This window comes from Opisthocomus hoazin, chromosome 1, assembly GCF_030867145.1.
Source record: "Opisthocomus hoazin isolate bOpiHoa1 chromosome 1, bOpiHoa1.hap1, whole genome shotgun sequence".
Classification (NCBI taxonomy): domain Eukaryota; kingdom Metazoa; phylum Chordata; class Aves; order Opisthocomiformes; family Opisthocomidae; genus Opisthocomus; species Opisthocomus hoazin.
In genome coordinates this window covers 133,054,455-133,080,264 of record NC_134414.1, presented here as the reverse complement: position 1 = coordinate 133,080,264, position 25,810 = coordinate 133,054,455, and the positions used below count along the sequence as shown (strand labels likewise).

The window sequence follows — 25,810 nt, the reverse complement described above, 5'->3', positions numbered from 1 at the left end:
GTTCTCTTATATTTTAATTACACATTTGACAGTCATTGAAGAGAATCTACACATTTACCATCTGCTTTTACAGCTGGAATAATATTCAGAAGACTAGCACAAGGCACATTATAGGCATTAAACTTGGCAGAAATAGCAACGAGCAGTGATTACTTGTGGGGGTTAATTTAATATAACCTCAAGTGTCATCCCTCTCCTATGTCAGGTCAACAAATGGAAGGCTCTAACCATATTAAGTGGATGTTTAAACTGATGTGCTGCTGGAGGTAGTAACACAGAGGGGACTTAGCTACCCTATGTAGTAATACATACCGCTGAAGAGCTTTGCATTGTAGTTATCACACGAGGTAACCTTCCCACCCCTACCCCCCCCCCCCCCCCCCCAAAGTTAGCCTAACTAGCTAGGGCTATCATGAATACAATCCCAGAGATAGCAGCTGGGCATTTCAGCACTTTCTACTGCCGAACAGGCCCTTGCCAAGTCCAGATCGATGATTGCACAAGAAGCAGCCCTTGCCCTCCGTTCGTGGAACGGCATTCCAGAATGGCAGGGTGCTCTGCAAATAAGCAAGAAAGCCAGATATTGCAAGTCCTTTCTTAATCAAAGAAAAATTGCATGATTTTTTTATCTCTCTTATGAATCTCTGGTCTGAGGTGGAAAGCAGCTGACAGGAGCAGCACACGTGTCCTTATCTGCCCCATGTGACACCATCACTTACTCATTACATTATTATTTTACATAAGCGTAACTCCAGTGGCTATCAAGGCACTTTATCTGAGACAGAAAATTCTTCTTGGGGGCATGGTATATTCCTTCAGCTGCATGACAGGAAGAACAAAAGTCTAGAATGGCAATAACTCCCATACGTGAAACATTTTCAACTTTTTTCAACACAAATGGGCTGACATATGATCATCAGCTCTTTGGAATGGCTGAAAATTTAAGCACAAATAAATTACAATGTGGAAAGAATGAGTCTAGGCTATTTCCTACTGTTATTTCTTTCAGTCTGCAGTATTTGAGCTGCTCAATTCTCTCCCTCTTTTAAAAAGTCAAAGACCCTGTAATCTTACTGGAAAAAAGAGCCCACATAGTATTGTGCAGTGCTGTCACAACGGCTTTCATTTATAGCCAATTAAAAATAGAAATTAGCATTCAAAGCAGAGCCTATTTCCTTCTCACTTTTCTGTCTGCTTGCAGTTGTAAAGCATGCATATATAGATTTCCTTTGTCATTATTTCGCAGCCCACCAACTGGTGTTTTATGAACTGCAGTGGTCTGTGGACCAGTAAAACTGGTGCCATTTCTGCTTTGCTGCTGGATAACCTAATCTACTTCTGTTGCAATTTAAGAAGTTACAGAATTAAGACTGAGATACAATCAATTTTCCCTGAAGAGTTGTGTTTAGTGTTTCTATAAATATGAACAAAGTGACTGAAAAGGAGCTCAAGTATGATAAAGATAAAACTCTTCAGATTTCACGCAGCACAAATTGTGTTCACACAATCTACAATTAGTCACCCTAGCTCAATTATGTGGTCTAGAGGACCAAATAAAGACGGAGGTCTCCTTCATTGGATTTAGATTAAAAAGCACAACCTCTGCAGTTAGTGTGCTCATACTACAGCAGCAAGCTTCAACAGCTGCTACTGTTACACAGAGTCATCTGGGGTTTCTTGCTGTGTGAGGGGGTTCTTGCTCTTGGGAAAACTTGCTGGACACATGTTGGCTTATACACACTTGAATGCGAAGGAAAGTGAACTCTTCCGATGCTACCATCTTGAAATCTCACCTGATGTCTCAATAGCCTCTACTCTTGATGAAGAAAGGGGCGGCTCTTCTCTGAAACCTGGACATTTGGGCTGGGCTGAGATGACAGGAAGAAGTTGTCCTGCATGATGTATGAACATACTGGAAGCATAAGGAGCGAGTCAAATTCCAAGGCACCAATTCAGCTTCCAAGGGTAGAATCTGCAGGGCCCTGGGTATCTGCTAGAAGTCATCAGAGGGCAATGCTAAAGTCAAAATAGAATGCTAGTTTTGGAAGAAGCCCCATATTATTTTGTGTCATTGCAGTCACCATAAAGCCCTCTTCACTAATAAAAATACTAGCCCATCATAGGAGGAGGAGTGCATAAAATCCTTAGCATGTCATTAAATAAGAATAAAAATGATTCACAGCCACTGGCCGAGAACCAGATTCAAGAGTGATACTGGCTTTGCAAGTTCTGCAAACACACTTAATTCCCTATATTTCAGATGGAACTCATGGGTCAGTTCACATTATTCAGTTTGGGTCTCCTGCAGACAAGGGCTACACTTAATACAGCCTTCCTTTCTTGAAATCAAACTTTGGAGTTAGTCTTTGAGCTCTTTTACCTTTTTTTTGTGCTAGCCATCAATTGCTGACGAACAGCCCCTCTGTCTTCAAAAAGTAGGCCTCCAGTTCTGAAATGAAGTCAGCCAGAGAAGCCAATGGGTCCTCCTGCTTTATCTCCATACACAGGAATTAGAAATAAGCACTGTCAGCCAAGAAACTGTAGGAAAATGAGCACTCTCTGTAGTAGCCTTTGGTCGATCAGCAACTGCATCAGATGTCCAGCTAGGAGCATTTGCTCCAAGTGTGATGTTTCCCATCATTGTCCAAAGAAAAGAAAAAAGGAGGTGGGCAAAGTGAAAACCTCTCCAAGTCAGTCTTCCAAGGGAAAGCATAAGCACATCAGTAATCAGGACATTAAAGAACAAATAGTAGTAGCAAGTGTCCCATGCAGGGAAATAAGCTAGGCAATACAGTCATTGATACTGGCTAATCTCTAGTGCCTCTGGGTAACAAAATAATTCACAAGATGCTCCAAAAGCTCCTTGCCAACAGTTGAGTCTCTCGAATCCCAGAAGTGCCTTTGGCAAGCCAGTTTCCTGTGGAAGCATCCAGCAAACCTCTCTTTTTCCAGCACATTTTAAATGAAAACAGTGGATGAATCACATCAAGGAGAAATGGCAAGCTGTTCTCCTTCGCAGCTGGTCTCAGAGCGTAGAGAAATTCTGTGTTCTAGTTGCAAGGTGAGAGATGAGAAAACCCTGCAATCTAGCTACAGATCAGATGCACCACATATGCAGCATTAGTATAAGCGTCCGGGTAAAGATCAAGGACAATAGTAAAAATGGTGACTGTAAGACTTCTTCAGAGCCCTTTATCCCACCCCATGTATATGATACATGGCACAGAGAGCAAAGGGAGAATATAAAATGCATGGAAAACAGTACAAGGCTTAGGAAAGATATATCCACCAAAGCTGTGCTTCCTAGAGTTCAAAGGAAATCCTGGTCTGTGGTGTGAGGGACTGTAGTCATACCTTGCTCAGTCCACATAAGGATGGCCAAACCTTGCTAAATTTATCCCTTTATGTTTACAGATAAATTCAAGTCTGGGTAAAAGGCTAGAACAAGTATCTTTTAAGGCACTAAGGTCTAAGCCTAACGTAGGGCAGGTTGTTTCAGTCAGTACAGGGCGGATAAGCTGGCAATTTGCAGACGTGCTAGTAAGCCCTTATTAAGGCAGTCAAACATTCTTCCAACACTGTGATCCTTCTGTCTGGGAGAGGCTTACTGGGGACAAAAGGAAGCAACTGCCCCAACCATGCGGAGCAACCAGGCAGAAGCAGCAAATGTTACACTTTCTGAAGCAAAACAGAGGGCCTTAGAAAGGAGATGCTGTGCCTCCCTGCACCAAACTGCCAAGTGACCAGATCAGATTACCTTCAGAGAGCTCTTCCAACCTAAATCTTCTAAATGTCCTGTGACTTTACAACTCTGTGATCATTGGAGCCCTTCTCCAGTCACTGGTGTGCAAATGACCAGCATTCTATGGACTGGGCTCCTTGCAGTGCCAGGACACCCAGAGACAACTGGTATCTCTCTTTAAATACTGGGAATACATCATTTAGTAAAAAAGTCTGATGCTTCCAACAGAATGTTTTTAGCATATGACATCCCATTGCAAACCTAAGTTTTCAAATCACAGCAAGAATAAAAAGGGGTTACGTATTGCTTTCATGGGTGCTGGACATAGATTCTTCAGAACTGTAAGTCCAAGGGGAAGCTGCTTCATCTGTATTTTTGCTGGTTGTCTGTTCAATCAAAAGCAGCCATCCCAACCTACATAGTAGAAAAGCTAAGAGGAGTCTGGTGGTAATTTTAGTTCTTTCAGTACTGGCATTAAATGACTATGCTTCTTCCACTGTGGGAACTTCCTCTGTCCTGCAAGAGAAAATATAAGATTCAGGAACAAGGAAGGATGAATGGAAATGCCATGTGCTACCTGCTCTGAGCACCATAAAAACAACATTCCTACACACACACATCCCTGCTGGGACTAGAACTGCACTTTCTTCCAAAACTCGGAAGAGAAAATGGTAATGTGCAAAATACAGCCTTCTGAGAAGACTCTCACCTGGTAAAATTCTGCATATATGTGATAAGAAACAATTAACATCTCTTTATTTAAAAAAAAACTTCATTCTTTAAGGGGAAATACACTGCCTAGCTTTTCACACTTAGGTTGCTACCTGCAATCTAGTCCCAGTGTAAAATGACAAGATGAGCTGTGAACAACAGCTATTCACTGACCACATAATGCAGTTCTCAAGTCCCAATAAGCAAGCCACCTTCTTCCACCTGGCCTGGAGGATCACACATTTCTCACCACTACAGCCACCCATGATCTTAAAGCCTATTTTATGTAGCTTTAGACATCTTACCTGGATGCTTTCCCATATGAACCGTCTTAAAAATACCACCAAGATACTATAAAAGGTAAATGTTGGAGATCGATACTAGGAGAATCATGCCCATGTTAAAAGAAATCAGAAGTAAACCTACATCAGAAAAGGCTTCAGAGGGATACTCAATACTGCTGCCTACTCTGGAAATGCTTTCTCCCCAGGCAATGCCAGGAAAACAGCTATTCTAACAACAACACTTAGACCCCCAAATGGCTCTATGTGGGGACAGGAGTAAGAGGGTATAACATGTCACCCGGTGTGGGACATGATAGGGGACCTAATTTATCTGACTGCTCACTTTGCCCCTGAACACACTATAGCCATGCAACACATCTGAAGGCAGGGAACTCAGCAGCCTCTTCCTAGCCAAGCTGCGCAGGGCACCCAGTGCTCCTTGCCATCCTTTTGAAAGACAACAGGCTGCAGAAAGTAACAAACATTCACTCTCACTCCCCAAAACCCACCTCTTCCCTTAGATGGGAAAGCAAAACGGCAGCTGACTCACCGAGCGTGGCCTTGCCCTGTCTTTGTGCTTCTTGTCCTGACTTGGGATGACTTCTAATGAGCGATAACTGGGGGGTTTATCTTCTGGCCATTCCCGAGACCGGTGCCGCCGCCTGCGGTTTGTCGCTGGGAGACGGACTTGCTCCTCTGAGGAGCTCCATGACCCCCGGCGAGAAGGGGGAGAGTAGCTGTGACGCCGCTGACCTGAGTTATTGCTCCTCCTGGTGTAGTGCTCGTAGTCTCGCCTCCTTGCAGGCTCCTGTCTCCAGCCATGATGGTGGCTGGAATGCTCCTTGGCCTCCTCCGGATAGAAACTAGAGGTGCTGCTGCTGCTCTTGCCCCTCTCAGCCTGGCGTGGGGGTGACACATCCCGTCTGGAGTGCTGGGGCCTGCCATTGTAGCCGCCTGTCCTCTGCCTCTGAGGATGGTCCTCTCGCTGCCTGTCCCAGGGCTCCCGACTATGGCTGGAATGAGAATCCCCACTGGAAGGCAAGGGCCACCTCTGGTTTTCCCTCCTGTCCTCTGCTGCAGAGTCCCAGGGTCTGGGGTTGCGGGCAGCTCTCTGTGGCTGTGAGGAGTTGCTGCTCCCATGGATGGAGGAGACGTGATCAGCGAGAGGAGGCGGCATGATCTCAGAGCCCAGGGAGGACAGCAAGCTGGGCTGCACAGCCTGCCGCTGGTGGGAGGGTGGCCGGAGCTGGGACATGTTAAGGTTTTGGATTTCAGACTCCAGATAGTCCAAAACACCCTTGTTAGGGGAAAGCTGAGCTTGTGGCTGCACCAGTGGAAGACTGTTCTGCAGAGACACATCTAAGGATAAAAGCACAGGAGAATGCAGCAAGTCAAGCGGTAACAATAAAGAGAGGGCCCTTCTGCACTAATGATCCTGTAGGGTCCCTTTCGAGCCTCTCTTCTGCTGTTCCTCCTCACTGAAAGGGCTGCGTGAGCCTCAAGCACCACAACCAGCACATCCAGACCACACGAGGTAAGGTGCAAAGAGTCGTAGCTAGTAGGTTACAGTACGATCTATGTTTTGGGCAGAACAGAGGTAAGAAATCAAAGTTATCCAGCACACCAGGAAACATAGTTTATATATTTAGAGAGAGGAGCATTTTTTTCCTACCGCATTGATACCAAATTTTATTTTAAACAAGATCAGAGAAAGTTCATAGTGTTTCCTCTTATAGCTCATTGAACTCAAAGAAATACGAACCAATACTGCAGAACAAAAAGAAATGTTTACATATATGCACACATACACACACACATGTATGTATAGATATAAGTAGCAAATGGAGAAGTTTTTTCCACTAGGAGACTGGTCCAGCTCTGGAACAGTTACCCAAAGAAGTCATGGAATCTCCATCCTTGCAGGTTTCCAAGACTTGTCTGGACAAAGCCACAGCTAACGTGACTGGCGTTGGTGACAGTCCTGCTTTGAGCAAGAGGTAGGACTAGATGACCTTAGAAGTCCCTAATAACCAACATTTCTAAAAAGCTGACCTGAAACAAATTTAAGGGAAAGTTAAGCACACGAGATTCAAGGACTGTGGAAACATAGGCTAAGAAACTGCCTAAGGAACTTATTTGCCCATTTTGTGCCAGCAAGCAGATGGACTTCCTTGAGAAGACTCAAATGTATTTTGTCTTAAATCATGGAGACTCCATCACCAGATCTTCCTAAGGAAAATCAGTGCCCTAGCTATGAAAAATAGGTAACTGTAGAATTAAGGACCAGGCTAAAAAAGTATATACCCAAACATCTTGAATCTAGCATTTAAGAAGTTTGCAAACTATTTCTTCAAACAACAGTTAAGACTCATTGGACACAGAGTAAATCTGTGATTGCTGTATAGTGATGAAAAGCTAATTTCAGATGAAAAATATGTTATATTTATTTGAGAAGTCATGATGTTGAATTCCCCTATTTTCCTTGGGTGATTAAATAATATTACTGGTAATAATTTATTTTATTACTTATTTCTCTAGGACTTCAGAGACTCCATCTTCCCTCCTCCATTAAAGTTACAAATAAATACCACTAAAGTTACAAATAAATACCACTAATACAAGCAATTTTGGGACAGAACAACTGGAAAATTCTTCCTGGTTCATTAAAGAGTCCTTCATGCAGGCAGGCTAGATCAGAAGGCATAGAAGGCAGTGTGCCCTTAATCATTTGAAGACTAGATGGTTGATAAGAACTCAAACAAACTGCACCTCACTCACTTGTCATGTCAATTTTGGCTATAAGGAGTTGACCGTGACCAGCACAGCAGAACAAAGAGACAGTACCCTCCTCTGCCACATGAAGCGAGATAAGCTGGGTATATTTACCCTGCAGTCGCTGGAGTGTAGCACAGATATACCTTAGTTAGCACTAAACTACTTCACCCAGCACTGAACCTAGCAAGACACATAAGATGGATAGGCTGTGTTTATCCACCCAAGCAAGTCTATAGTACGCTGCAGATGTAGCAGAGTTGTCATGCTAGGGCATGCAGTCATGCTAGGAACGTCTTTCTCGTAGTAGAGAGGCTAAAGCCTTACTGCTGAACCTCCCTGAGAAGTTACCTGTTTCTCATCCTGATTTTTCCCTGAAATGATGCCCATGGTCTCACCTCGTTGCAGTAGAGGGTTCAGCTGGTAAGAGGAAAGTTGTGAGTTCCTGTCACCACCTCCATAGAACATGTGGGGTGACATCCAAGGTGCAAGGGCCTGAGCTTGCTTCATGAACCGATGCCGTTCCAGTGCTGTAAAAGAAGAAGAAAGCTTACAGAAGCTATCCAGAGAGCCAGCTTGCAGACCACATACTATTTTGCTTGATAGATTGTAGCCTTTGGGTGTGATCAGACATAGGAAATTCACAGAATGAAAAGCTCTCTCCACCCTATGGCAAAGGCAAAACAGAGCACAGGAAATTCCAATAGGAAGTTGTACAATTTCAGAAAGATACCTAAAACAGAAGAAAAGGGTTGCTTCCTGACATTCAGGATACAGTTCCAGCAACTCTGAACAAATGGCACTATGGTTAAGGACACAGCACATAACCAAATGCAATATTTCTACCTGTCCTGTCATTATCAGTACAGGTGCAGAAAGGTGGGAAATAATGTTTCATACAGCAAGACATACCACACTGTTTTCTGTCTCTTAAAACTCTTTCAGCTCATCATTGGTCTCTTCCCCTTTTGGCTTTGATTTGCAGATAAACAAGACCTTTTTTTGCCACCTTCATGTAGGCTTTGTCCAGATCTTATTTTCCACACCATTCTCCATCATTTCCTCTCTGTTCCACAAACAGGGCACTCAGAGGCGCACTGTCCAGCTTCTCCCTTTCTAGTCTTTCAGCCACTCTTGTTGTGTCTCTCTGTAATTTATTTCAGCATGACTGCCAAAATTAAATCCCTTAGGACGCTGTGGTCAAAATGGTGAACAAACTAAATTTCCTGTTCGCAACAGCGATGTCCAGTGTGCCAAAAGAGCAAACCCAGTGGAAATTTCTCCTCCTCACTGCTTTTCCACCATTGCTAGCTGCAGATCCCTACTCATGGGGTCAGGCTCCAATTCCTCTTCACTTTTTTCAGCACTTCCATCTCACCTCTTTTACACAGACAACTTCACCATCCCTATCTTCAAAACCATCACTCGTTGCAGCTTGTTTTTTGGGAATACCTGAAAACATCTTACAGAAACTTACTCCTTCTACCACAGACAATCAAAACTCAAGTTTACAAGCAAGAAAATTCTGCAAGCCCCAGACCTTACAAAGCCCAACTCTGCATGGTTTGTCTGTCATTACTGGGTGAAGCTTTTCTGCAATGGGGCCTCTGCAAAATTTCCATTGTATGGGTTCTCTTGAGTTTCAGAAGTGACAGGCTTTTACTGCAGCCTCTTCTCTGGTCAGGCATGAACAGAACATTCCTGGCTATCCAGTTCAGGAGACAGATAGGAACGTAATTGCCTTTGAGACTGTTACCCCTCTGATAAATCTGGCTGAAGTTGGCTGATGAAATTAAAAGCTATTGGAGGTAAAGAGATAGGGCATAAATGGACAGGTTGACTGCATAAGCCTTGCTTCTTTAAGAAACCAGGCTACAGCTAAGCTCCAATTAATTCTGTCCCCTGAGTTCATCTGCAGCAGGCAGCATTTAGACTGCACACTCTTTGGGACTGAGCTTTCCATTTCAGGTAGCACTCCAGTTATTAAACATGGCCTTCTTTAGCTGTTTCACTGAATTTACACCAAGCACCACTTGCAGCAAAACAGGGACTGACCATGCCTCTCAGCACACCCTTCCCTCTCCCCACAGTTCATGCAGCTCCACTTTGTTCTCCGCTCCAAACTCCCTCCCCCTCCCCAGTCTGGCTCCAGCCAGAGTGAACTACAAAGCTGGAAACGTCAGGGTTTTTAATCCTAATACTTTGTTTTTTCTTCAAAGCTGTGTGGCCTGATGTAGCAGCTTTCAAGCACTTTATGTCAAACTTGCTTTGTTATTTTTTTTTTTCCCCACGGGATTTTCCTCCACTTTAAGTTTCAAACTTGGAGGAACAGAGAAAGAGGGAAATGCTAAATGATAAAAAGAAGGGAAACGTCTTATCTGTTCCTCTCCATTCCTCCAGTTATCACCTTGAGAATGTCCTAGAACTGCTGAGTGCAAGTCCCTGCGTTTTGACCACAGTCTTTGCCTGAGGAGTGAAAGGCCCAGCAGCTGTGAGCGTATCTACTTAGGGTTCCCCTCCTTAGGGTACGAAGGCAGTTGCTAGGACCAAAGTCATCCTGCCCCTGTAATTCTCTGATCTCTCCCTACAGCTGAACAAATGCAGAATTACCCTTGGACTTCCTGCAGTACTTTCATCCTCTCTTCCTTCCTCAGTTACTTTGCCTTCCTGTTTGAACCCAATATATATAGAACACTGAACCCAGTACTCTGGTTCCTCACCTGTAAAATGGAAGTAAAGTTGCAGATCTCTTTTTAAAGGGAACATATTTATCTGAGGAACGTCAGATTCACCCTACATCCAAAACTAATATCTGCTATAAAACTTTGGCAGGATGTCCTGTTGTTCCCTCCACTTACTCCCTGCTAAGAAAGGTTGTTCCTTACTTTTGACACAGCTGCTGAGCCAATTATAAAAAAAAAATATTTTCCAACCTAGTCAGACCCAGGTGCAAGTGTATCCTATTTTGCACCAATTCATTAGTGGAAGAAGTCCACAGTACAGAAGGAAGGAATGAGAACAGAAGGAGGTCATACGTATATTTACCCTGGTGTGCTTTTTGCAGAGCTCTCCATGAGGAATGTAATTGGCTTGCTCCTGGGGCATGTTTAATATTTCTGTACACCAATTCTGAATTACTCAAACAATGCACTTCTTTTATTACTCGGTTCAAAATCATGTTAGTTAATGACCTAACTTCAAAAAACCAGAATCACCTTGCCTCAGTGGCATCTCTGCCCGTTCAGCAGATCTAGGCTACCCTCTAGTGGGCAATAATTGGGAAGAAATCACCCGTACTCGGCTCACACTGTAACTCTTAAGACTTAGTTGAGGATTTCCGCTTTCTCTTTGGTTATATGGAACTGTTATTCCTTAGGACTGTTTTTTTCAGATGCCCTCTGTATCTATCTTCTTGTGGTTTTTCAGGGCTCCAGTTCATTTCTTGGAGTCCAAAAAAGTAAATCAGACACAGGATGAAGTGAAGAGAAGGTGCACTAGAGGAGGGGAGCAGGCACAAGGATCCCTTGCAAAGTGGGATCAGGCAGCTGGGATGGAAATTACAGCCACAGAATCCAGCAGCCAGACAACGAGGCTGGACTTGTCTGTACCTTCTCTCATGAGCAGGTATAGGTTTTGGAAACCTCACAAGAATCCCTCCTACCTATCCTCAACAGGAGGCAGGAAAAACAACAGCAGCAGGTCTGGAGACTGCTATCGTCTCCTACAGCACGGAAAAACAAAAAAGAACCCACACATATATTTTTAATGAGAACTAGGAAGTCTGGAGTTGTGAGTCTTTCATCTCCATCACCTCTCTCTCCCTTCATGGAAACTAATTTTTCTGCCAAATTTCCATAGCCTCCTCAACACCACGTATTTTACTTGGCAGCTTGTAAAGCCCCCAGAAAATGTTTTGGTTTGTTTTGCTTTTAGCAATTGAGAGGGATGCTCTGCTCGCTCTTTGCAAGGGCTAAGCAAATTAAGCTTAAATCTATGATGAGCAAGACTGACAAACTGGTTACAACGGATGAGCAAGCTGAAGTATTCAACAACGTTTTTTGCCTCAGTCTTCACTGGCAAACTCTCTTCCCACACTTCTCAATTGGATGGACCACAAGACAGGGACTGGGGGAGCAAAGTCCCTTCCACTGTAAGACAAGATCAGGTTTGTGACCACCTGAGGAACCTAGACATACATAAGTCTATGGGACTGACGCGATGCATCCCAGAGTCCTGAGGGAATTGGCTGATGTAGTTGCCAAGCCACTCTCCGTGATATTTGAAAAGTCATGGCAGTCAGACGAAGTCCCTGGTGACTGGAAGAAGGGAAACATTGCACCGATTTTTAAAAAGGGTATAAAGGAGGACCCTGGGAACTACCAACCTGTCAGACTCACCTCTGTGTCTGGGAAGTTCATGGAACAGATCCTCCTAGAAGCTATGCTAAGGCACATGGAGGACAGGAAGGTGATTTGAGACAGCCAGCACGGCTTCACTGAGGGCAAGTCCTGCCTGACCAACCCAGTGGCTTTCTATGATGGAGTGACTACATCAGTGGGCAAGGGAAGAGCTACAGGTGTGATCTATCTGGACTTCTGCAATGCCTTTGATACAGATCCCCTTGGCATCCTTCTCTCTAAATTGGAGAGATATGAATTTGATGGGTGGACTGTTAGGTGGATGAGGAATTGGTTGGATCGTCACATCCAGAGGGTAGTGGTCAATGGCTCAATGTCCAGCTGGAGATCAGTGACAAGTGGTGTCCCTCAGGGTCCATATGGGGACCAGTATTGTTTAATATCTTCATTAATGACACAGCAGGATTGAGTCCACTCTCAGCAGTTTTGCATACTACACCAAGTTGTGTGGTGCGGTCAACACACCTGAGGGATGGGATGCCACCCAGAGGGACCTGGACAAGCTCAACAACTGGGTCTGTATGAACCTCATGAGGTTCAACATGGCCAAGTGCAAGGTCCTGCTAATGGGTCGGGGCAACCCCCAGCATCAGTACAGGCTGGGGGATGATGTGATTGAGAGCAGCCCTGCCGAGGACTTGCAGGTACTGGTGGATGGGAAGCTGGACATGAGCCACCAATGTGCACTCGCAGACCAGAAAGCCAGCCATACCCTGGGCTGCATCAAAAGCAGCATGGCCAGCAGGTCGAGGGAGGGGATTCTGCCCCTCTGCTCTGCTCTGGTGAGACCCCACCTGGAGTCCTGCATCCAGCTCTGGAGCCCCCAGCACAGGAAAGCCATGGACCTGTTGGAGCGGGTCCAGAAGAGGGCCACACGAATGATCCGAGGGCTAGAGCACCTCTCCTATGACAAAAGGCTGAGAGTTGGGGTTGTTCAGCTTGGAGAGGAGAAGGCTCCGGGGAGATCTTACTGTGGCCTTTCAGTACTTAAAGGTGCTTATAAGAAAGATGGAGAGAAACTTTTTAGCAGGGCCTGTGGCAACAGGACAAAGGGTAATGGGTTTAAGCTAAAAGAGGGTAGATTTCTATTGGATAGAAGGAAGAAATTTTTCACAACGAAGGTGGTGAAACACTGGCACGGGTTGCCCAGAGAGGTGGTAGATGCCTCATCCCTGGAAACATTCAAGGTCAGGTTGAATATCTGAAGGGTGGGTGTCAGGAGGATGGGGCCAAGCTCTTTTCAGTGGTGCCCAGTGACAGGACAAGGGGCAATGGGCACAAACTGAGGCACAGGAAGTTCCGTCTGAACATGAGGAAGAACTTCTTCCCTCCGAGGGTGACGGAGCACTGGAACAGGCTGCCCAGGGAGGTTGTGGAGTCTCCTTCTCTGGAGATATTCAAGACCCGCCTGGACAAGGTCCTGCGCAGCCTGCTGTAGGTGACCCTGCTTCGGCAGAGGGTTGGACTAGATGACCCACAGAGGTCCCTTCCAACCCCTACCATTCTGTGATATTCTGTGATATTCTGTTGGACGGGGCTCTGAGTAACCTGGTCAGTTGAAGATGGCCCTGCCCATTGCAGGAGGTTTGGACTGGATGACCTTTAAAGGTTCTTTCCAACCCAAACTATTCTATGATTCTAAAACACTCACAGTTTACTAACATCTAAGGTATACCAAATAGCTCTTTTTCACGTAAAGGGAAACCAGAAACACAGCTCCTTGTTCATAAAGCCTCTCCTTGTAACATACGGGGAAGAATCTGGTGATTTCAATGATATTTCAGTGATAAATAAATGTATTTGTTGCATTTTATTCCTATCAGACCATGCAAGCTGCAGGGGGGCTATTCCACAATGTGTTGCTACTAAGTCTCAGTTACAATAACACAGAGGTTATATGACCTTAGTAGCCAAAATCAAACACTGGCCTTATTAAGGGAACAGGGTCTGGCTGCAGAATCTGTATCAGTGCTAAAAAGTATACACAACAAAGTTTCTCTTGACCCCCAAAACCTCAGAATGCATTTGCAGGGTTGACAACCAAGACAGACCATCTTTCTCCTTTCTTTCTCCTCACTTCCTTCCCCAAAGAAAAACAAACAAAATCTTTTTCTTGTGGAAGGAACAGCTCTGAAAATAACATGACGATAGAAAACTCCAATTTTTACATAATTACCTCTCAGAGCAACACACTTGAAGGTTAGGCCAGTTTGGAGATAGTATGAAGGCATTTGCTTGCCTTCCTCACATGCACAGACACACAAACTACAAGACAGGGAAGAAAAGTCCTGAGCTACTCATGAAAAGGAGTTGATTGTGCCCTGGATGACATGAGGGAAGCTGGTAGCAAGGTGTGAGTGAAGAGGAACTTCTGAAAGTAGGACAGAGGAGTAAGATGGGCTCCATATATCCTAGCTGCCCTCCTCTAAATTAAAAAAAAAAAAAAAAATGGTCACAGAGGACACACTGGCCGAAGAAATGTCTCAGTCTATACGGATGCTGAACTGGAGGGAGAAAGTGGAGCTCAGCAAGCTCCCAGTCAAGCTTTTGTCTTGTCAGAAGCCATGAATGGACACACATTTGCTTGAACCTCACCTTCCTCATTACAGCAGCAGCGGGTTGGGCAGCAGACACATGGGATGTGGCAGCAGCAATACTGGGGGCAGCACTGGCACCAGCATATTCCAATCAGCAGAAGGAGGAACAGGCCTCCGAGAACGATGAGGAGTACTGTGAGCCAGTCTATGGGAAACATGGAGAGAGAAAGAGGCTCCTGATGTATCTGGGCATGGTAAGTTACTGAGCACCTCTCCACCGCTGGAGACATCTTGGAGTGGGGAGAAAGAGAACAGGAGGAGATATCCGCCACACAGACAAAAAAAAACCCCACACTTACGGAGAACAATCAGCTTAACTTCCTTGTCCGCATCACCTGAGGTATCTCCTGGTGCTTCCACAGTGCAGTAGTACACGCCGTGGTCCCACCACATGACCTCACTGATGACAAGGTCTGCCCCTGTGGGAGAGGGACTGAGAGGTCAGCGGGCTATTTGGGACTGACAGACACTACTTTCAGGCCCCACTATAAAAGTACCCTCTGCCTGCAGGTGACATATGCTACTGCATCTCCCCTCTTCCCAAGCGTAGCCATCACTTTGAAACAATCCCGTTTGAGTCCATCGAGAACTCCTGTAAACAGAATCAACTGCCAGTCCCTTTTTTCTTTGTGTTGCTGGAAGGCAACGCTAGTTAGAAGTGGAACTAGTTCTCTGTAGAGTGAAATAACCAGCATGCTGCTGGGTGACAGATGTTAACAGATACCCACTGTGGCCATCCCCTACTGGTTTTGGAACACTGATCACTGTCCCTGTTAGGGCAGCCATCCCAAGAACTCCTCTGGCAGTAGCAGCATCTATTGCTCCAGGGACAGCAGGGAGCCTATAATGTACCTGGACAACTATGCAGTACTTCTTGGAAGAAAGAACTGTTTTCTAGCCTCCGGGTTCCTCAGCTTACTTTCCCACTCTTCAACAAAATGCTCAGGCATCCTCAGCTCAGCCTTAGCTTGCAATGCCTCCAACACCCTCAGGCCAGCTGGGGACAGGGCCCTTCACAACTCTTATTCCAGTGCCACCTCACAGAATATGTAAGCTACAGATGACATTAGCCATATTTATTGTTCTCGTCACTTGGCAGGCCTGGGAGCTCAAGTCACTTACGGTTCTGAATGGTGATCTTTCGTTGCTGGTAGTCGGTACCCAGCACAGGATCCTTCTGCCCATATTTCTGGATGACAATGCGCACCTGCCGCTGGCTGTCACTGCAGTCATTAGATGGGTCCTGTCCAAGAGCTAAAGCAGCCTGGTATGCTACAAACACACATCACCAAATAAGATGTCAAAAGTTATTTCAAAGGACCAATTCCTATCCCCTTGTGAGCAGCAAAGGAACTCTTAAATGCATGTGTGCATTTGCTTTGGTTTAGTAATACAATGCATGGCTTCAAACCAGCAAGGATAAGTTGCTTTGGAGTACTCAAAAGCAAACAGAGGTAGAGCCACAGGAATGGCACAGATTTTGAAAATGCAGGAGCTGCAGAGAAGATGCTTCCTGCACTCACAATTGAAAGAACAACACTATAAAGAAGCAAATGGCGGTAGGCTGGAGGGCAGCTCCGAGTATGAAGATAAATTGCAAGGAAAAAAAGTTATAAAACTCCCAGGAGTACTGGAACTAAAACAAAACTGTGTTTATTTACAAAAAAAAAAATCTCAGGGCATACATGATCTGCTGTAGGGATTGTCTCCCTTTCCCTCCTGTATCCCATCAGATGTTGTGGAGCTCAAAGACAGAAAAGAATCCATCATCTGACTCCAGCTAAGGATTATGTGCAGAGACACCTAACAGAATTAATGGAGGACTAGAGGCAATTTCTGTGCAATACTCTTATAACAGACTCACGATATAAACTAACATTGAATTGTCAGGTATTTGGGAGCTGAGATTTGGGGAGACAACTGATACAGTCCGCATTGTCAGTAAAGGGCTTGCAATGAAGAGAGGAGAGGATAAAGCTTGTCAAAGGCTCCTCCATTGCTGTATCTACAACAGATCATGAAGAGCAGACCAAACTAAGCAAACACTGTGACCTTCAAGCTTTCTGTCCGTGTTGGGGGCTATCAGCTTGAGCCTGGGCTCAAAGCACTCACATTACGCTGATCAGCAGAGCTAGTGACCCACCTGCTTGTGGACTAGGCTGTAGAGCACTTGGTAACATGCCTACCCAACCCATCCAGACTGCATAAAGGAGAGTTTGGGCACCAAGACACTAAACAAGTCCAGGTTCCCCGCTCTGAGCTCAGTCTTCAGTGTGCAGCTGAGCTAAGGCTGGCCAGCTTAAACTTACTGCAGGGTTTACTGAGGTGAAGGGGAAAGGAAGGGAATAGCTTAGTGGGAAATGACCTACAATGGTCATCCAGTCCAACTGCCTTGCCATTTCAGGGCTGACCAAAAGTTAAAGCAAATTATTAAGGGCATTGTCTAAATGCCTTTTAAACACTGACAGGCTTGGGACATCAACCACCTGTGTAGGAAGACTATTTCAGTGTTTGGCCACCCTCTTGGTAAAGAAATGCTTCCTAATGTCAAGTCTGAACCTCCCCTGAAACAGCTTTGAACCATTCCCATGTGTCCTATCACTGGATGCCAGGGAGAAGAGCTCAGCACCTCCCTTTCCTCTTCCCCCCCCTTCCCCAGGCACTGCAGAGAGCATGAGATTGCCCCTCAGCCTCCTTTTTTCTGAACTAGACACACCGAAAGTCCTTAGCCGCTCCTCACAGAGCATTCCTTCCAGCCCTTTCACCAACTTTGTTGCCCTCCTCTGGATGCATTCAAGTACCTTAACATCCTTCTTCAATTGTGGGGTCCAGGAACTCCACAAAATACTTAAGGTGAGGCCACACCAACGCTAAATATAGTGGGGTCATCACCTCTTTTGATCAGCTGGTTAGACTGTGTTTGATGCACCCCAGGATGCAGTTTGCATACCACCTTAAGAACCATCTTAAACACTCCTGAATTAAGGCAGCACACACCAGAATGTCTGCATATGAAATGCTATCACCAGTACTAAATGTTATTACTTAGCAGTCTTCCTGCCCTCCAAAATGCACTTATTTCTTTTGCTTCCTAAAATCAGCAACACCTAGTCACAGGTATCTAGCTCCAACCATTGCGGTCCGCCATGGAATCATAAAGTCCACTTGTTGCAGGGCCCTTGCTTTCAAACATGCTGAAGCATAAGATAGGGATGCCAAGACTGACATGCGTCAAACGTGGCTGAGCCTCTCTGCCTTCTGAGTTGATGACAAGGCGGACAAATGAGCTGCTTTGGCTGGGATTTCTACGACGTCGTATCACAAAGCCTTGACATTGCAACAGAAATCACAGACATGATGTATTTTTTCTTGGAGCGCAGGGAAATACCACCACGTGACATGGTCTGTGGGCAGGGAGAGGTCAAAAGTCTGTATTCCCCAGTAAGTCTACCTTCTCCTTCCTTCCCATTTGAGGAGGGATTCCTTGGAGGACAAGCCCGATACTCACAGGTTAAGTAGTAGTCAAAGATGGGGTCCTTGCAGAAGGATTTGAAGCGCCAGGTCACCACCACGTCCTGCAGCTGTGCAGAGGTGCTGTAGTCACACTTAAGGACGACAGTGGCAAATAAGGTGGTATAACGCTCAACATCCTGCACTGTCACCAGGAGGGAGAGGCAACCTGCAAATGAGAACACAGAAGGCAGTCAGCCTGCAGGAACAGACCTCACATCACAACTTTCACTCTGCACCAGACCAACAACCAAAGTACATCTCCCTCGGCCTCATCTAGACCTGCACTTATGGACCTCACCAGCCCCTCTGGTGAAGCCATCCAGAGCTACAAATCCTGGTTAGAATCTGAGTCCTGTCTTTCCCTGACAGAAGGCAGCTTGAGCCAGCTGCACTGGCCTGCCTGAGGGACAAAGCAACTATTAGCAGCCATTATGTAGCATATCACTCTGTGCTCTCCTTCCGCATGGGGAAAACTGTCCCAAGACAGGAGGGTAATTCATCGGGGCCAGAAACACCCAGGATGGGATTGCCTGATCTTGTCATCCTAACCAGAAAAGTTCTGCAGTGACATCCATTCATATAAACACCAAATTAATTTTATCAAGGTCTCGCTAAAACAGTCATCAGAATGTTATCTGATGGTGACCAGGATTAAGACAATACAACTTTGGGGCTTTAGCATCATAGTTAAACTTAATCTGTTTATCGCCACTTCAGAACAGCACACGTCCGATTACCCTTTTTTTCCTTGTTAATGAAGCTATTGTTATGTATAGAACTCATCCATAACAACCCCCACAGCATTTTCTGTCCAAGCAGCTGCACCCACTGAGGAAGGTTTTACAAACCTTCTCACAAGCTATGCTTTATTTTAGCCACACTCCAGAGACATGTCTATCTTATTTAAACTTTGATAATACAGTAAGCTGTGCTTGTCGTGAACAATAGCAAAGTTATCACCAGTTGCTTTTGATAAGGGAATACAAACAGCGTGGAGCGAGTGCGGGATGCCCTGTAGAACACCCTGGAGAACAGGGCAGGGGTTGCAGTGCTATGCCAGCTGCTTCTTAACCGGGGAGCACAACAGCAGGAAAGAAGGGAAGGGAAGGGGAAGGCTTGGAAGGTACCAACTGAAAGGGTCACCATGAACCAGCACTTAATTTTTATCAAACGTTCAAAGACTTTCCCTCTACTCCGTGTTTTCAGGATGAGAGCAAGGGAACAAGGGACGAGACAGTAACATCTGGATCACAACTGCAAGCATCGTTCTTTCACTGTCCTCTTAGGCTGCACCTCCACAGTACGTTCCAGGCAAATAAGAGCTCACCCAGTTTCCACCCGGTGGAAAACATGCTGCAGAGGGGCACCGCTGCCTCAACAAGCAATTCTGCAGTAGGATATTTTCAATGTAGTACTTGCTCAGTTTCTGGTTTGAAACAGACTCTTGTTCAGCCAACTCAAAGCACAGGCAGAGCAAACTCATTTGCCTTAAAAATACCATACAAACACAGAGAGGACCAGGGTAAACTCTGAGTCCAAGGCTTTTCTGAAAAATAAGATATACACACATGCACTTAAATGTAGAAATACCAGCAGCTATGCAAACCTCTAGCAAAAACGAGCATCTCTAGTTTTTACAATGCTGCAGCAAAGCAATGTCCAGGCTGGTGACAGGTAGTTACAGTTGCTGTTAAATAAGAGCATTGTACTTCAACACATGTTGTTTCAGATTTCATTGTGAAATAGCTGACCCACAGGATCTTACTGCAGGAAATCACAAGAAACCAACCCAAAATCAAAACTCTCAAGATTGGCAAAACCTTGATCTCATTGTCAGTCAAATGAATTCCCATATCAATTCTGACCTGCTGAGGCTCATGCAAACAGAACAGATTTTCCATGGGTTTCCTACAGCAGCATCTCCATGGCAAGAATAAGATACTCAAAATCACTATGTGCTTTTCACTTCCAGAAACCAAAGCTCTTTATGAAAACGATCCTTTCTCACTACCTCTGTTCCGCGAAAGTGTCAGAGTTGAAAGACAAGTTTGTTATTTTCTAAAGAGGTTAAAAACCTGCTGTTCCCACCGGAGGACAGTCAGATGTCTCTGCACGTCTGACGTTTCATACTAATCTCCTCCAAGAAAACTGCGAAGATGTGAAATTAAGGCTGGTTCCTAAACCTGGACTGCATCACTCCACTGCATGAAGACAGCCTTCTTATCTTGGTTGGACAGAACACATCTGGACACTACCAACCTAGTAAGTTACCGCTACCCCAGGCCGATGGCTTTGCACTGAAGACACTAACCTTCAGAGCCCAGTGAAGCCAGGTTTTAGCTAGCACATCATGTAGGAACACGGCTGTCAAGCGAGACAATCAACAAGCACACCTCCATATTTTTTTTGCTTCTTTTATCTGTGAAAAACTGAACTTTGGTGTTTAAAGGTAAATTGTCAACAAAGACCCAGGCATCCACGATGAAAAATGATCGCTGTATTTCCTTCAGCAGATCAGAAGCTGTCAGGAAACCTGTGAAACTTGGCTGAAAGGACTCTGCTTGCTGAAGGCCGCCTGCAGACATGGCGGTGAGCTCCCGCTCTCCATACAAGCATGTCTCCAGCAGGCATGGCAGCACGGCAGCTACACCAGACCCCGAAAGAGGCCGGGGCTGCTGAGCTAGCAGCAGAGGCAGGAGCAGGCGCTCTCCAGAAGCCAAAGGGGAGCCCCTCGGCGTTTGCACCCCGCGCTCGGGTCGAAACCAGGCTGGCAGCAGCCGAGCGGTCCCGGAGGCTGCCGGGAGGCAGGCGGCCACTTCCTCCTAGGAGAGCAGTAGCCGCACCCTCGGGGCCACCGAAACTCCTCTCCGCACGGCCTTCGTGCCGAGCTCGGGGGCGCTCCGCTCCTCCGCCCGGCGGGGGCCGACGCCGAGGGGCGGACAAAGCTCGCCTGGGCCAGGCCACCCCTTCTCCTTCCCTTCCCCTGCCCGCGGGGCGGCCGCCGCTCCCCCCGCCGCACCACCTGCACCCCGGGCGAAACCCGAGGGCGGCTCCCGGGCCCCCTGTGCCCCGGGGGTGTCCCGGCCCGGGGAGGGGGGTCCCGGGAGAGGGCCGGGACCCCTCCGCCACCCCGGCGCGGCCCCACTCACCGGCCGGCAGCCAGGCCAGCAGCAGCGCCCACCGGCGGAGCCCGCGCGGGGCCATGGCGCTGCCTACTCCGCCGGCCCGGGGACGTCGCGCCGGGCCACCCCGCCGCGCCCACAGGCCCTCCCCTTCCCGTGGCACCTGTCCCAGGACCGGGCGCTGCCCCGGCCCCAGTCCCCTCCCTCCGCCGCCCCTCGCTGGCAGGTACGCCTGCCTGCCTGCCTGCCTCCCTGCCGGACAAAACACCAGCCGCCAGCTTCGGAAAACGCTTAAACACCCCCCCCTTGATGCCTACGCAGCGCGCCCGCAGGTGTGCGCGGAGCCACGGGCACCGACACGCGGCTCCGCCCCAGCCCCGCCGCCCGGGGAGACGCCGCGGCCCGGGGGCGCCGGCTTCGCCCCGCGGGCGGGGAGTTCGGGGGATTCATTTCACTCTCCCCGCCGAGTTCTGAGGAGACCGCGGCGGCGGCCGAAAAGCGGTGTTACTTTAAAAAAGGAAACCAAACAAAAACCCGCGGCACCCCTCTCATTTACGGCGGACCCGGAGCTGCGGTGCGCCCCGCCGGCCCCGCTCGTTACACCCGGTAACGAACGGCCGCCGGCAGCCCCCGCCTGGCGGAACCCCCCCCCCGCCGCTCCCCACGAGTCTGCGCATGCGCGCCGCCCCCGCTGAGCTACAGCTCCCGGGGCGCTCTGCGCGCCGCGGGACCGGTTGCCTGGAAACCAGTAACGCCGCGATGGCGGCGGCCCCCGGTACGGGGTGGTGGGGAGGGTCGGGGACCGCTCCGGCCTCACACGGGCCCGCATCGCCCCTCGGGGGGCCCGCAGGCCCCCGTGTGTCCCCGCGTCCCGTGGACCTGTCCCCTGTAGCTACCCCGCTCCTCATCCACCCGCCGCTGCCCGCTGCCCGCTGCCGCGCGTCTCCTCACTGCGCCCCCCGGGGCTCCCTCAATGGCGCCCTCCCCTGCTCTCCCCGAGGAGCTCCAGGTGTCCCTGCCTGCCCCTTTGCTGTCCCCCGCCAAGCAGCCCGTCGGGGGGCCCTTCTGCCTCCCCATGGCCTTTCCCTGGCGTCCCGGCGGAAGGCGGCCTTGGGAGAGCCTCAGGCTGAGGCAGCGCTGGGCCCGCCCTGCTCTGCGAGGCCGCCGCCATCACCTGTGCGCGCCAGAGGCTGTGTGGGACCAGTCCTCCTGCGCGGGGGCTTTGGGAGGAGAACAGCCTTTGCTGTTCGCCTGTAGATGCTGAGCTTTGGAATGGTAAAGCAGGACTGGATGTTCTACAGCTGAGACAGACCACCACGTGCCTCACCTGAAATGTGGGACTTGTTGGTTTTGCTTTACCATCCGTGAGGCAGTTAATTTTATTACCTGTTGCATTTGTGGCACTGTTCCCATGTTAATTTTTATGATTTTCCTTTACACTGTAAGTTAATAAGTAACCATGGTGATGTCACCTGCTGCTGTTTCGGCTTAACGGAAAGCTGGTAACCTTTATCCACAAGGCAGGCTTTAAGAGACTCGAAACTTGTGCTTGCATGAGACAGAGCTAGGACATCTGGATCATGCAGAGGACTGCTTTAGTTGTAAGGCTGGAGATTAGAGTTAGGTTTTACTTCCCCTAATTTTGTAGGAAAATATTTTGATTTGAATGTATGCAACAGAGCAATAGCAAGGTTCTAAGCAGGGCTCTCCTGTTCACTTAATTTCTCTCTCTGATGGGAGGGAAAAAGAGACAAAGGGGCTATGGTAAAGATGTGTCTAGATCCTGCCTCGTAGCTTTATCCTCGTTGTCTCAGTTTCTGACTAGTAAATATTTTATATTCTTAACCTTTACTGCCGTGAGAATTGATACCTCCTGTTATTCTCCTTGCTCTCAAGTCTTTTAGCTGTTGTAAGAGAGACAGCAATATCCTCTAGTACAAAAAATTCCTTCCTTGGGATTTTGGGTTAATTGCCTGAAACTGGCTTTTATTACTAAGTTTGTAGTAATGTTGACTGATAATGATACACAGACAGCACTGGATAGCCATGCTTGATTTACACTTGGATATTTTTCATTGTGTATATAAGCATTAAAAGACTTTAAAATTTTTTGAACGAAGGTAAGTTTTGCAAAACTGCTGCTTGCACATGATGGGCTCCTCAGCGGCCCAGTAAATTGCTGATGTACTCTGATGTGGTCTGAAGGCTAAAAGGAATGCTTCGAGTTGTTCGATGGTGTGCTGTAGGCTGCATTTTGATCATTACTTAATTTCATGCATTTTATACAGTTGAAGTGTTAGTCACAGGATTTATGAAGGCAAGCACTGCATTTATGAGGCATACACATTTAAACACCTTTTTTTCTGGAAGGAGGAAGAATGTAGGATGACAAAATACAAAGGAAGTGATGTCATCTCAGTGAATGTGCTTACTTGTTACCAAATAAACACCCACTTGATTTAATTGTCCTGTATTTTCAATGAATGAGACAATTGTCTGAGATGAGAAATCTCTCAATGTCCAAATTTACTGAGAGTTTTTGAGAAGCTCCTATATGTAAGGATTCTGTGTGGCAGCAAATTTGCCAGGAAGCATCTTAGTTTTGAAATAACTGAAAGAATATACCCAAATGCACTGATTTCTACATTCTGAGGCGAGCTGTGGCTTTTGAGAACATAGCTAAGAGAAAGGCAATTTGAAAGAAAATGGACCTTAGTCTAAATTCCACTGAAACACAGAAAGCCTGAATTCACTGCTGCATGAGTTCTCAGAAAGCTAAATGGTGGAACTGATGTGGGTCTGTACAGTGTTTCAGCTGAGTACCTTGAATTATTAGGACTAGGGGATAAAAAATAATACTGTCCTGATCAGACATAGCGTATAATTAGGGTTGGCAAAAATGTCTGGTTGCTAGCTTGGGATTTTTTCCCACTTCACACCAGTTCTACTTGCCACTATTTAGTTTTCAGTATCAAAAGACTGAATTCTAGCTTATTGAGGAAAACTATCTCAAAAAAAGAAATACAGGAAAAGAACACCAGCATTCGGAGAGACGCACACCTTTGTCACAGTGAAACTACACGAAAGTTTTCTGGATCGGTCAACCTGTGAAACCCAGAAGCTGCAACCAAAGTAGACGTGTTCCCGCCTTGAGTCTCCTCAGAGTCTTTAATTTCAAAATCTGTTTTGGCACACTGCTTGAGCGCCATCCCAGTAATATGCACAGTGACATTGCAATTGCCTTCTTTAACCAGAACCCAGATATCAATGCAGGCGGAAATGTACCTACCCTCTTTCAGCCTAAAGCGTTTTCCAGATAGGAATTAATTTATAATGAAAACTCTGATAGTCTTACTTTTTAGAAGATAAATGGTTGCTAATTAGTTACAATAATTTGAAACGTTATAGCACTTTTCTCTATGGATATCACAACATTTTACAAAGATGGGTAAGTATTATTATCTCATTTTTCACAAGAGATAACTGAGACAGCCAGAGGTGAAATGGCTGATAGAAATTGTACATGTCATTACTGGGGTTGGAATTAGAATTCAGGTTTCTGAACACTCCACTATATATTCATGCAACTGCTCTGTAACTATTTCTTCAACTTCAGTGATATCAGTTCTGTTACCCCATTAAAAACTCATGAATTTCATTTAAATATATTGAGATATATTGCAATTGTGTTCTTTCAATTTGTTTTCTGAATGTTAAGCTTTCTGCATGTCTGTTTTCAAGTTTTTCTCAGCACTCCTCAGGGGTAAAAGCTCATTGTAATTCTTGAATGAAATCATGCAGGAAAGTCAGACTCTGGCAGAGACTCAAAACCTTCACATGAAGATTGAGTAGGGCAGACTGACTACAAGAACAATAACGAGAACAAAATGTCTACACTGTTGCTTTGCGCCCACTGTCCTTCTGGTGGATGGCGTAATGTTTGGACACTTTGCTTTTCATGAAATACCTGAAAAGTCTGAAATGCCTCTCAAGATCTTTTCCTGAATGGATTCTGACCCAAAGCCAGAAACAGGAATTGCATTTTTAGGGACTTTTTCTTGGTACCAAAGTCAGGCTTACACATAAAAAGAGATTTATTAGCATCCTGCCTATATATGTTTTTCTGAATATTTAGGTATCTTTACATTCAACTTTTGAATTTTGTGACTTCTTATAGCATTTTATAGCTGTGATATTTGTACAAAACTGCTTCAATGTTCATTTTAAGGTGTTTTATCTGGAAATGGAGACCATGAAATCAAAAATAACAAATTTAGAACAAGAGCAATGCTTGTGCTTGTTTGCTTCTGTCAGCAGTTTATGTAAATGTGTGTCCTGGGTTTGGCCAGGACAGGGTTAATTTTCACCGGACTCCAGGAAGGGGCACAGCCGGGGGGTGGGGGCTGACCCCACCTGGCCAAACAGAGCCTGGTATTCCATACCATGTGACGTCACGCTGGGTTCCGGGGCGTGGGGGGGGGACTCGCTCGCGGCTTGGGGGGGCGCGGTGCCGGTCCTGTCCGAGAGAGCAGGTCTGTTGTGCGGTCTGTTTTGTCGTGTTTTCTCCTTATCTGTATCGTTGTTGTTCCTGTTTCCCTCTGTGTGCTGTTCTGTTAAACTGCCCTTATCCCGACCCACCGGTTTCTGCCTC

At 46.6% G+C, this 25,810-nt stretch overlaps 2 protein-coding genes across 3 annotated transcripts in view; one reads left to right on the top strand and one right to left on the bottom strand.

The window, feature by feature from the left end:
* Positions 1-388: 388 nt before the first annotated feature.
* On the bottom strand, positions 389-21,246 carry ILDR1 (immunoglobulin like domain containing receptor 1). 2 transcript variants are annotated; one of them, XM_075436694.1, is made up of 8 exons: positions 21,187-21,246; positions 18,033-18,203; positions 15,647-15,796; positions 14,824-14,943; positions 14,523-14,669; positions 7,908-8,039; positions 5,288-6,096; positions 389-4,258 (listed from the first exon to the last, which is right to left on the bottom strand). In XM_075436694.1, exons 1-8 carry the CDS (start codon positions 21,239-21,241, stop codon positions 4,217-4,219), a joined length of 1,626 nt encoding a protein of 541 aa, XP_075292809.1. In that variant the 5' UTR covers positions 21,242-21,246; the 3' UTR covers positions 389-4,216. The 2 variants fall into 2 exon arrangements, with proteins under 2 accessions (XP_075292809.1, XP_075292818.1); XM_075436703.1 differs by lacking the exon at positions 14,523-14,669 and having other exon boundaries at positions 14,860-14,943.
* A 608-nt stretch (positions 21,247-21,854) lies between these two features.
* The window catches only part of CFAP44 (cilia and flagella associated protein 44), a 49,040-nt gene continuing 45,084 nt past the window's right edge, over positions 21,855-25,810 (top strand). The window contains 1 exon segment of the mRNA XM_075412730.1: positions 21,855-21,934. Within this exon segment, the coding sequence (XP_075268845.1) occupies positions 21,919-21,934 (16 nt within the window). The 5' untranslated portion in view covers positions 21,855-21,918.

What these genes read in the sequence shown, in the direction of transcription:
- ILDR1 (XM_075436694.1), bottom strand. Translation starts at nt 21,241, where the DNA reads ATGGCCCCGCGCGGGCTCCGCCGGTGGGCGCTGCTGCTGGCCTGGCTG. An exon ending in GCTGGCCTGGCTGCCGGCCG is followed by an intron (nt 18,204 to 21,186) that starts GTGAGTGGGGCC and finishes TCTCATTTGCAG; the next exon opens with GTTGCCTCTCCCTCCTGGTG. An exon ending in CTTTGACTACTACTTAACCT is followed by an intron (nt 15,797 to 18,032) that starts GTGAGTATCGGG and finishes GTGTGTTTGTAG; the next exon opens with CATACCAGGCTGCTTTAGCT.